This window comes from Anolis carolinensis, chromosome 5, assembly GCF_035594765.1.
Source record: "Anolis carolinensis isolate JA03-04 chromosome 5, rAnoCar3.1.pri, whole genome shotgun sequence".
NCBI classification, from domain to species: domain Eukaryota; kingdom Metazoa; phylum Chordata; class Lepidosauria; order Squamata; family Dactyloidae; genus Anolis; species Anolis carolinensis.
Genome location: NC_085845.1, coordinates 57,064,076 through 57,077,121, shown reverse-complemented (window position 1 = coordinate 57,077,121; position 13,046 = coordinate 57,064,076). Strand labels below are relative to the sequence as shown.

At 36.5% G+C, this 13,046-nt stretch overlaps 1 protein-coding gene across 2 annotated transcripts in view; it reads left to right on the top strand.

Moving 5' to 3' along the window:
• The window catches only part of spock3 (SPARC (osteonectin), cwcv and kazal like domains proteoglycan 3), a 158,446-nt gene extending 153,909 nt beyond the window's left edge, over positions 1 to 4,537 (top strand). For both annotated transcript variants that reach the window (XM_062981360.1, XM_008118132.3), the window contains 2 exons: positions 614 to 751; positions 2,846 to 4,537. In XM_062981360.1, the coding sequence (XP_062837430.1) occupies positions 614 to 751; positions 2,846 to 3,006 (299 nt within the window). In that variant the 3' untranslated portion in view covers positions 3,007 to 4,537. The remainder of the gene's footprint in view (positions 1 to 613; positions 752 to 2,845) is intronic.
• The last annotated feature ends 8,509 nt before the right edge of the window (positions 4,538 to 13,046 follow it).

The window sequence follows — 13,046 nt, the reverse complement described above, 5'->3', positions numbered from 1 at the left end:
TTCCCAATCTTTGGGCCTCCAGATGTTTTGGACTTCAGCTCACACTGTTCCTAACAGCTGGTAAGCTGGGATTTCTGGGAGTTAAAGTCCAAAACACCTTGAGGCCCAAAGGTTGGGAACCACTGCTCTAGTCCATCTGCTATTCCACCTTCTCTCTATCACTGACTTACAATGATACCAGACTCTCATTTCCTTCCCTGTCTTCCCACCAGATTTTCAACCTGCTTCCTCCATTGCTTCCTTTTCCACCTTCCCACGATGGAAGTTTATTCAAATTTTAACCCCTTCCTTTGTCATTCCCTCCCCAACCTCTCCACCAGAAGAGCTAATCCAGATTTTAAACTCCTTCCTGTACTTTTAAATTTAAAATCAAAATGAGATGACAACAGAAGGGGTTTAAAATTTGGATTAGGTGTTCTGGTGGAAAGCGAGTGACAAAGGAAGGGGTTTAAAATCTATTGAGACTTCATTGTAGAAAGGTGGGAAAGGAACCTATGGATAAGTATATGTGCTAAGTATGTCTGAGACACTGTAAATTTATTCATAAGTTATTTCTATTAGAAAGTTTGTGCTGTAGGAGTGGTGGCTTCATATGTTTTTATGTATTGCGCAGGGCAGTTTATCCCCTTATGTGATGAAGATGGGTATTATAAACCAACACAGTGCCACGGAAGTGCAGGGCAGTGCTGGTGTGTTGACAGATATGGCAATGAGGTAACAGGATCCAGAACACATGGCGCTGCAGTCTGCGGTAAGCCACCTAAATCTTCATATCCATATCATTGGGAATAAGAAAATAATACAAAATATTACAATTGATTTTATCTGTGTTTCTGTTACATTTTAAACTGCTTTGAGTACTCTAGTGGAAGCAAAATGAGATAGAAAATAAATAGAAGAATAAATCTTTAAAAATGTAAGTTTTCAGATAGAGTATTTCTTGATACTGCCAACACAGTTTTCTCAGTAGACTGCAGTCAACACCTCCATAGTTCTATAAACTCCTTAAGTAATTCCAACCAGACACAACTTTTTATTGTCTTACTAATTAGAAGCCATTTTTCCTATTTGTTTATGGTAAAAAAGTTTGATAAGTCTGTTTTGGATTTATTCTACAAAAAGCAATATGCCTAAGTGTAATAATAACGATGGCCCCAGCAATGTATATATGTGGAATTGCAGGCTTGTAGTGCCAGAAAGGGAACATCTTGGCAGTGTTGGGCCAAACAATTTGGCACCCAGGTGGGAATGGCTGAAACCCTCTGTAAAGCCAGTTAGTTCTCCTTTGATTTAGGGAGATATGTGGGAAGCTGACTGGCATGTAAAATGGCTTTTGACACTGCCAGGACAAACAATGGGAACAGTTGTGAAATAGCATTTCAGGTGTCTTTATCAGGAAGGTTGGAAAAACCTTCACTCAATTGCACAGTTGCCAAATGTTCTGCCCTTCTTGGATCCACCCCCATATGTTCCTTATTTATTTTGGTAGGCATACTTAATTCATTGTCATTTGAAAAATTCATTTTCCAAATACTTTGCAGAAAGTTTATAATATACCTGTAACAGTCAGGTCATGACAGTACCTGTCAGCAAGAGAAAAAAAAACTTATGATGGAAATTTAATGTAATTCTAAAGGAAAATGAATTGTTTGAAAATTAGAATACATTGAGCATGTTATCTACCTGTAGAAATATTCTGAGCATGTTTTATTAGCTGGTCCCCTTTGACAGCAATGAGAGTGAGAGTATGACCCATTTGTTGGTATTGCTCTTCTTATTTTTTAAGTACTAAATTTTGTCACAAAAATTGACACTGCTTCTAATAGCCAGTTATGACTATGTTGGAATGCATATGCCTTCAGGTTGCCTGTTGACCCCATGAATTCCATAGCATTCTCTTAGGTAAGGAATGTTCAGATGTTGTTTTATCAATTCTTTCATCTGAAAAACAGCCTACATCATCTAGCATTCATTCAGCAGATGAATTAATTCTTCATCACTTTTGCAGATATATCGATAGCAATTCCTACATGATTTGTGTCAAGAAAAATGTTGGTATTAATCTTTATTATGTAGTTTTCGGGATCATTACAATGTTATTACTCTTAACCTTGGGAAACTCAAGATCAACATGACTGTAACTGTGGGTACATCTACACTGTAGAATTTATGCAGTTTGACATCACTTTAATTGCCATGGCTAAATGCTATGGAATGACTGGGAATTGCAGTTTTACTAGGTCATTAGCCTTCTCTACAAAAGGGTGTTGGTGCCTCGCCAAAAACCAAATCCCAATGCAGTCTGCCTCCCGCCCGAATCCACAGCTGTTTTCTAGGCAGCAAGGACTGAAATTTTTATGGAATTGATTTACTGTAAGTTCATGTTATGCAATTCTATCTTTATTTGTAGTCAATTTGTTAATAGCCAAAGTTAAATGTTTTCAATACATTGTTATGTTTTGGTGCTAAATTCATAAATACAGTAAATACTACATTACGTTACCATGTATAGAACTGCTTTTTCTGTCAATTTATTGAAAAACATGATGTTTTGGTGCTTAATTTGTAAAATCATAATGTAATTTTATGTTTAATAGGCTTTTTCCTTAATCTCTCCTTATTATCCAACATTTTCACTTATCCAATGTTCTGCCGGCCTGTTTATGTTGGATAAGTGAGACTCTCCTGTACCAAACTCTATGAATTCTATAATGTAGATGCACCCTAAGTCTTAAAAGAAAAACATAAAATGTTTTAGGTTGCTGATTTAATACATTGTCAGATTATAAATTACCTTTTACAAATGAGATATACATATTTTAATAAGTAACTCTTATTTTTGTAGCCATTGAGCTAGAAATATCAGGTGATTTTGCTAGTGGTGATTTCCATGAATGGACAGATGATGAGGATGAAGATATGATCAATGATGAAGATGAAATTGAAGATGACGATGAGGATGAAGGTGACGACGATGACGATGATGACCATGAAGGATATATTTGATGCTTTAGCTGTGACTAAATTGTCTATTTCTAATATTTACCAGATGACATCCCAGAAAATCCCTATACCTTGGAAGGTCAAAAGGATTCTAAATAACATGTATATTTTGTATGATTATTTGAAATATTGCAGCTGGAGTCATAGACTTTCTTTGTTTAAATGAAAATCATTATATTATGTGTTGTTTTTATATGCCATGGAGCAGAAGAAAACACACTGGAGGTCTAGCCTGAAGACAGAAATGTGTATGTGCTACTAAAACACAAAAACAAAACAAAAAAAACCTTAAATGTGCAGATAATCATAAGGACAAGCAAAATTAGAACCTTCCATGAAAAGACATCTTCTGTTTGGGAATGTTTGTGTGTGGCTGCTTCCAGCAGGTGCTTTGTTAGAAGTAAAGCAACTTAAAACTATCTGTGATTTTACACCATGTGGATTTTTTCTCAAAATGTGCATGGGCAGGATAAGGAAAGTATGATTAAGGTCATAATGTGTTTCCAGCTTATTATGTACCAGAGGAATGGAGAAATTTTGGCTTTGGAAGTCGTCTGGTTCTCCTCTGTGTTTGCAACTGCTATGTTTTGACTTTGAAATTATTAGACTGTTTTAAATGCAGTAAATCCCAGACAAGCTTAGATTCTGAAGATCTAAAGTTTTGCGTCCCCTTTCCCGCCTTCATTTTTTTCCTTAGTTCATGTCACACCAGCTTGTTATGCTTGCAGGCAGCCTAAATCATTTTACCTTTTTAGTTTTACATATTTTTATGAGAAAACTTCACATAAAGAGTATGTTTATCTATTAATGGACTTGAAAATCATTATGCTTGCACCATGAAAGATTTTTCAACTTAACTATGGAGTTTTAGTTTTCCAACTCCAACAAATTCCACCTCTCTCCAAAGTCATGCCCTTTTTGTTTACGTGCTCAAAACTTTAGAAGAGTTATTGTAAGGTGCCTTGCAAAATAGAAATAGGAAGATGTTTAGCATGCATACCGATATAAGATTATTAGGCAATAGTCAACTATTCCAAATTGAATATCAATATAGGTACTGCTGCTGGAATGGAGAAATAGGTTATTTTCTCTCCCAACTCATTGTTATGTAATTGCCATATAGAATACATTATAATTCTTAAGTAGTCTTGCATTCAAAATTTGACTGTAGAGAAAATTATTTTAATCACTGTATTTATGTTAGCATGTTGATTAATTGTGTAGACTTTTTGAAACTTCACTACCTTCATTCATATCAAACCTGTGGCTTTGTGCCATAATAAAACTGAAAGACCCTATGTAATAATATGCAAGCAGTTGTTTAATTTCAACTGTGACTTAACTGTTTTCCCTAATTTTTATCTGGAGTTAATTGAAAGAAAAAATATTTTTCTTCTTTACATTTGATTTCAATAGGTTTAATACTGAATTTAATGATTATCTTATGTGGCATTAAACTATACTACAGTTTTCTTTCCTTTTTTCATGTTTATGTATAGTTTGCAAAATAAAGACTCTCATAACCAACTTTTAACCAGAATGCTGTAATAATTCCTGTGGGTATAGATGATACAAACCCTTGGCAATATTTTTCTGTAGTGGAAAATTAGAGAATGTGCACCATACAGTTTACTGTGATTTCAACAAGACCATCATTTTAATGAAAGTTTTCAAGCCACAGTCAGCTCTTAACCATCTACACGGACCATATAGCCTGAAGTGCATGGTTTCACTCCACATTAGGGCTTTTATCATGTTAGAAGTGACTTGAGGACATACTGCAAGTTGCTTCTGGTGTGAAAGAATTGACTGTCTACAGAGACATTGCCCAGGGGACACTCGGATGTGTTACCATCCTGCTGGGAGGCTTTGTCATGTTCCCGCAAGCTAGAGCTGACAGACAGGAGCTCACATCATCTCGCGGACTCATTGCACCACCACGGCTCCTACCTGGGCCAGTGACACCATCACACTTTCCCTTTGCTCTTTGGATCTCCATGGTCTCTGCAGTGGTGTCAAAAAAACAAAAAAAGATAAGGGTGGCTGTCTGGCGGGACCAATTCAGATTCAGCCAGAGTGGGCAGTAAGAACTCCACTTCTACTACTGGTGTGGTTTGGGATCAAAGTGGTGTCAACACCATGACAGAATCCAGGACTAGTTTAAAGTAGCAATGCCCCAGATTTTCTGGCCCATGTGGATGCACCCTGAGATTCTGAGGATGAGGAGTTCTGACTTGTTTTGATACAAAAGAGATGGTGATGAAAATTGTACTTAAGTCTCCTTCTGCGTATTCTAAAGTTTCTGTATGGAGTTTATACACATACAGAGTCACAGGCTCTGTTCTGCTCTCCATTGTTCTGTTTTTGTTTTGTTTTTTCCAAACTTGTAATATTGGTCTGGAAGTTTACTGTCAGAACTTGCCTACATATTGAAGTCCTTACACAACAGTGCAGTTTGTCTCGCTCAGGTATGCACACATGTAATTATTCCTTAATTATGTCAACTACCCTGTTTCCCTGAAAATAAGACATCCCCAGAAAATAAGACCTAGTAGAGGTTTTGCTGAATTGCTAAATATAAGGCCTCCCCCGAAAGTAAGGCCTAGCAAAGTTTTTTTTTTTGAAGCATGCCTGCCAAACAGAACACCAGAGCATGCAGGATTGGTAAATGTACATACTATAGATTGTTGTACATAGAAATAATGGCAGTAACAAGAAATTCTTGATAAGATTCAGTTTGTTTGGTTATGCTGGTTTGTGATGACAACTACTGTACAGCATATAATAAATGTTCATTTTTTTGTTCAACAATGTGAATTCTTCATGGAAAAATAAGACATCACCTGAAAATAAGACCTAGAGCATCTTTGGGAGCAAAAATTAATATAAGACACTGTCTTATTTTCGGGGAAACACGGTAGACTAAAAGTTACATTATGATGATGTGTCATTCTATCACCTTGGAAGCATGTTGTTTCATATAACACGGTACACAAGATTTGTAGCAGAAACCATTTATGGTTGTTTCATTGACAGAGAGGCCTATAACTAACATAGCTGTCATCTTCCACAGCACTGGAAATATTACTGTTAAATGTGGAGATGTGGGAAGCGTGTCTATTTATTGTTGGACTATAAATCTTATCAGTTCTAACCAATATAGACTGGGTTGAAGGCAGTTGCATTTAAACTACATCTGGAGTTTCCAGTCCCTGTGCTAGGATAACCATTAGCTAACAAGCTTAATTGGGCCTGGTTTGAATGCTAATGAGAAGTTATTTTTCCCAAAAGTGGGAAGAACTGATAGTGTTAAAAGTCTGCTTGGCTGGTTTTTTCTTGACTGTGCATTATTCCTAGAATAGCGCATTGAGCTTGATATTTATCTTACCTATAAACATGAGAAGAAGTTTGATTTAAGTGTTATAAACTGAGAACCCATAAAGACTAAGAAAAACATTTGTTTCGTTTGTTAGATAAACAATGCACTGAGCTTTGTATTGTCACGATACAGAAAAAATCGGTCTTCCTGTCTAAATGAACTTTCAATCTATATAATTACTTCTTTATTGTTTCCAAAAGTTTTTGTGGGTTTTTCATAGCCTCATCGAACATGCTGAAACAGACACTTGAAATTTCTACCCCATATTCTGTTTGGATCCTGTCCCTTTTTTATATATAAAAAAGTGCAAGAGCTTACTTGATTTGCAGAATATGTTCTGCTTGAAAATATCAGGAAAAAAACACAAGTGAGCTAGAAGTCATGAGGGAGAAGATCAAAGTAGCTGGCTTCATCTTCTTAGAACTGCTATGTAAAGCATAAGATCAGCTTAATTATTAAACATGCTTGATAATATATTCATCTGAACAGTGTATGCCAAATGTTGTCTTTATCATGACACTTAAATATTCATCTTTCCGCCCCCTTTGCAACAGATGTGTACATGATTAACCTATACATTTTTCCCACTGGATTTTCCAGTTTATTCATAGAGAATATATTCCTGCTATTTACAGGAAATGAAATGAGATTTTTTTTCATTCGGATTCCATATTGCTTTTTTATCAATATTTGAGAAGTAGTTACATTCTTTTGTTGGTTGAAAGTATTATTTTGTTAGTTGAAATGTTGTTGATAATGGAATACAATTAAGGAAGTAATATGTTTAGGATTGGAATACAGTCAGGATCATTTAAAACAGAGAACTGACTAGGCAGAGGTCCTCAAACTTTTTAAATAGAGGGCCAGTTCATGGTCTTTCAGACTGTTGGGGAGCCAGACTATAGTGAACCATGAACAAATTCCTATGCAAACTGCACATATCTTATTTGTAGTGCAAAAGCATAAAGAACAATATAATATTTAAAATGAAGAACAGTTTTAACTGACATATACTTAACAGTATTTCAATGGGAAGTGTGGGCCTGCTTTCAGCTGATGAGATAGCCAAGATAATTAAAATTGTTGGTGTGAGCTTTCAAGTTGTTTCAAGTTAAAGGTGAGGAGCAATAAATGACGTTGGAGGGCCACATCTGGCCTGCAAGCCTTCGTTTGTGGACCCCTGCCCTATACTATTAGGTAGCATAGCCTGAAGAAAAAATAGTTTAGGAGTTTAGTTAATGTCATTTAAAAGAAAAAAGTAAGCTTCAATAAATTTTTACATATTCTTGTGAAGGAAACAGTCTTGTAGTAACTAACACTGGTAGAGAGACAGTTTAGTTTCTGGCAGTATTTTAGCACAGTCACATTGTAGATGAAGATTAAGTGGTAGAACTAGGATTTTGGATACATTTGCATGTGGTTGTTAATTTATAGAGATAATGGAGTGAGTGATACCATAAAAATGTTGTAAAGAAGTTGGTAGTTATAATAGGGTTAGGTTTTGGATTAAAACAGGTAAAGATTAAAGTAGCAAGTCGTGAAGATAGATTGTGGGCATGTTGAAAGAAAAGATCCATAAACACATTAAATTATATGCTATATACCTGAATTATTTGTTCAGTGCAACCACATCTACTTAAAAAGTGTTTTACAAGGATTGTTGACTGAAATCTAAAATATTAGCAATTTAAAAAATTACAACACTGTGCAGAAGGTGAAGGAAATTTGTGTGAGAGAGAAGGCTATCCCTGTGGTGTATACTTTGGGGAAAGAGGTGAGATTGAAAACCAGTGCATTTTAACTGTAGGACAGTGACAGATGGGGTGCTACCACAGAAATGACTCTGCCCTGTGTTCCCCGGTAGCCTAATTTTATTGATAATGATATCAAGAGCTTGCATAAAGTTGTATGGAAGCCATTTAGGGTTTTCTACATAAGAATCAACAACTTAATTCTTGCTGTGATGATTTTTCCAGTGCAATATGCCCATATAACACACACCAGATAGTCTGGGTGCAACATTTTTCAGCAAAATAAATGAACACTTTTCAATAATATTTGCATTATTGCTGTGTTTCCATGCAATAGTCTCACCATGACAGCATCAGGCTTCAATCCTCATAGCATATTGATATTTAATATGAATATTTATAATTGTGATCATTTGCATAATATGAAAATTGTGTTCCCAAACTTTGAATGACTAATAATTCAACTGTATATGACAGACACCCAAACTCAATCACATTTCCAGTTTCCCTTCTTTTGATACAGACATTCCCAACTGTATCAGCCCTCAAATACTACATTCTTCCAATGCGAAAGGGACAGAATGATTGAGTACTGTTGAATTTTGTCCAGCAATACTCAAGCTTTGTACAAATGAAAGCTTAGTTAAGATTTGGTAGTGGTTTTTTCTGTGTTACGGAATTTGAGGACTGTGTATAATAAAAAGAATTTAGAAGAATTCCAGGATAAAACTGTAAATAATTTCAGTAAGAGAAAGGTATTTAACAAGACAACATTTAAAACAGCTTTTAAAGTAATAATATAATTATTTTGCTTTCATCAAGCCATGTGTCAGCTAACAGTCACTTCAGATCAGTGTCCCTTTGTTAGGTGATTTCATCTCTGCTAAAACCATGGGTTCAGGGGCCCAGTGTGTCAAGCATTCCAGAAGACTAAATGAGTCACAGATGGGTTGAAGGCAAAATCAGAGAGTTTTATTCTCAATGGCCAAAGATGTCAGCAGAGACACACTCCAAAGAACTGCCATATCACGATTTTGAATCTATAGCATAATTATTACATGGATTGTTTGTTTGTTTGTTTAGAGGGAAATATATATAATTACATTACAGTCCATAACAGAAATGGATTATACACAAAGCCATAGCAAGGCACATCTCTAAATGTAGGGAAAGGAATAGAACTTTCAGCAAAGCATGAGCAGAAATAGGCTATAAATCACACAAAATCTATGATTGCACATTTTGATTTTCCAGGTGCAATACTACCAAAACCATAATTATACATGAAACTTTTCCTTTTTGATATGAGCAATGCATTTTAACAAATTGTCTCCTGAGGATGCCTCTACACTATAAAGTCAATGCAGCCTGGCACTACCCCAACTGCCACGGCCCAATGCCATGGAATCCTAGGAGTGGCAGATGCACAAGGTCTGTAGCATTTTCTGACAAAAAAAAGCTGGTACCTCACCAAACAACAAATACCAGGACTCCATCACACCGATCCACAGCAGCCAAAGCAGTGCCAAATCGCACAAACTTCATAGTGCAGAAGCACTCCCAGAAATCAACACTCCTTAATATTACGTGTGTATATATAGTTACTATATTTTGGCAGCTATTCAAGACTCCTGCACCAATTCCTGATTGGTTTCAAAAGTGTCTGGCTAGGATCCCCTCTCTGGTTGATCCATCACGGAAAACCTTAATAAACTGTCATTGGATTATTTGAAGAGTGTGCCCGTTTATTGATCCACCCTGAAGAGGGGGCGTGATCAGGGAGGAATGCATGATAATTGTGCTTGAAGTCCTAGGTGCAGTGGGGCAAAATTCCAAGGAAATTCATGGAGGCTACAACAAAACAAACAGAAAAAGCAACACAGTTTGATATGTATCCCAAACTTTTTATCTGGAATTACTTTAGATCTTTCTGACAAAAATAGTTGCGCAATATTCTGGAAGTAGATAGAATGCTGTGATGATTAAAGACATGAAATAGAATATTGCTTATCTGTTTAACAAAAGAAGAAATCGACTTTCTGGTGGTTTATACAGCTAACTTGTGCACTGTAACAGAATTACCAAATGCTGAGGTAACTTTTTTGTCTGCTGCTTATTTTAGACTGTCTATGCGTGAGAGACTCAGGAAGAAGCAATTAATTATTTTTTAACTGAAGTGGGGTTAGATCCAAATCCTTTTCACATTAAAAGCTATTGTTGACTGTGGTGTAGTGGCTTGAGTGTTGGACTGCAACTCTGGAGAGCAAGGTTTGAATTCCCACTTGACCATAGAAATCTACTAGGTGACCTTATACAAGTCACGCTTTCTAAATCTCATAGGAAGGCAAAAGCAAATCCTTCCAGAACAAATTTCCAAGCAAGTCTTGTGATAGCTTCACCTTTGGGTCACTTTGGGTGACTTGAAAGCACACAACAGCAACAATTAATTGCCATGTCCTTGGACCCAAACATCCAGAAGCTATTTCCTCTTCTCATCCATTTATTGTACATTACTTTAGTGGCATATGTATGCTGAGAAATGATAATACTTTTAAAGATTTTAGATTTCTAAAATATTATTCTGCTAGAAATATAGGGTTGCTGAATATTTGAGGCCAGGCTGTTTAGATGATGTACAAATGATTGCTTCCCTGTGTGTGTTTTATCATATAGTTGTGACCCCAGTGGATCTTCATAATGTCACTCCTGTTAAGGGTGGCACACGTGTTCTGCATGTAGAATGTAGTAGGTGAGGTAAAAGGTCTCTGTCTAAAACTCTGGAGAATTGCTGCCAAAATATATAATACTAGGCTTGAATTATGACTACTGCAGCTACAGACTACTAACAAACCTCTAGACATTGAACTCTGGCTTGAGAGCTAGTGCAATCATAATGTATTCATTTAACCAATGCATTAAAATTGTACACACATTTTATATGAATGAAAGCTCAGATTAAGATTCAAATGGGTAGATATGGGCTTTGTGGGGGTGGGGAGACCAGTCAAATATAATAAACCAAATTTTCATATCTTTGTTCTAAAACGTTATGTTCATCCATGAAGCAAGCTAGCATTTCATCACTATGACCATTTTCACTTATAATACCATACTGATTGAATCATGTACCAGGTCTTCTATACCACTAATACTGTGAATATTTCATTAGTTGAATCATGGTTTACTTATATATGCCCAGTGCAACCTCTCTGCACTAATACAGGTTCCAATGAGTGAAATATTTATGATGATGGATCATACTGAACATAGTTTTCAGACTATAAATCCCACACTGAATTGTGAATCATATCAACAATACATGTGCAGAAATAGCTAAAAAAAGGTAAAAATGGACTCATCCACTAAATCAACCACATTTTAAGAATGAGCTGCCATGGAAATACGAATTGGGACATGTCATTCAATACGTTTCCTGAAGTGATAGTTTCCTACAAATTTTAAAACTTTAAACAATCTGAAGTGGCATTTTAATGATGAAGATTAAATTAGCTATCAGAACGAAATTATCTTTAAGTGCAACAAAGCAATAACACTTTTATTATGCATTCAATTGTGGACTCAAGTGGCACAAGAGAAAGCATAAAGGAGTGAATGAGGTTAAAGACCACAGTTCTTGTTTTCGATGAACAAAGTCTCTCTGGCTCAGGATACAACTGGTTCTGCATATATGAGTTTTTACTAAATGTTTGGATACAGCTTTTCCCTCTTGAGAGTTCTGTTCCACCCCTTAATACAGAGATGTATATGTTGTTAGTGCTGTAATGTTTAATGTTATCTTGAGATCTGGTTATCTTGGGGACTGATCTATATCTAATAGTCACTAGAGTGCAACATTAAGACTCAGACATTCCTGTTAGTTCATTATTTCTTGGATTGTCTTTGTACAGATATACAGTATGCCCCGTTTTATAAACAGCATGTCAATATTAAAAGCTTACAGAGCTTCCCAGCAATCAATAAGTTTAATGTGCCTATATGGATGAGAGAGAGAAGAGAAGGAATAATGTTCAAGCACTTCAATGCATACACTTGCAAAATACTTGCTGGGCAGATCATTTGACATTTTGAGCTAGCAAAGAATGTCTGGGGGAGATGGCAGGGAAGTGGGTCCCAAGGGCTCTCAGCCAGGTGGCTGTAGCTGCTGCTGCCGTTCTCTTTCCCTCCTCCTTCATTTGTTGAGACGTCTCTGTCTGTTTTAGACAATATTAATTTAACTTCTTCCTTTTAGCCTCCACCTAATTGACAACTGAGAGGACAGCAAGGTGTGAGGGCCAAGCTGGATGTGCAAAAGATATGAGCATCTCCCCAGAACACAGCCTGAAATCCACTGGATATTTTCAGTTTTCTTTAAAAAGATCAAAACTGTGGCCTGTGCGCCTATGATGGAAATGACATTGAACTGATTGGTGTGATTAATTCAATGAAGATATGCAATTTTCCTTCCAATCTAAGAAACTGGGAGAGAAGCATTTCACAAAGAATCAAATATCTTGTATGGATCCTTTTTTCTTATCAGGCATTTTGTGATTCTTAACTGAACTTGATTGAACATGAAAAATGTATGAAATTCTTTTGGACCACATGTCTCCTCAGAAACTCACTGCTATCAATCATGCTTGTGTCAGAATAGATATATTTAATTTTATGTATATCAGTATATGCACCTATTCAGAGGCGGTCCAACCATAAGGCGAAATAGGCATTTGCCTGTGGCGCCTCGTCCCGGGGGCACCATCGTCCTGGGAGGAGGGCACCACTCTCCACCTCCTTCTCTTTCGGGCCTTCCAGCGGCCGCGCTGGGCCTTCCGGCCAGCGCAGACTCACCTTCGCACCACGCAAGCCCACCTTTGGGGCCTTCAGAGATTGTGAGGTCTGTAGGAACTTGGAAGCTA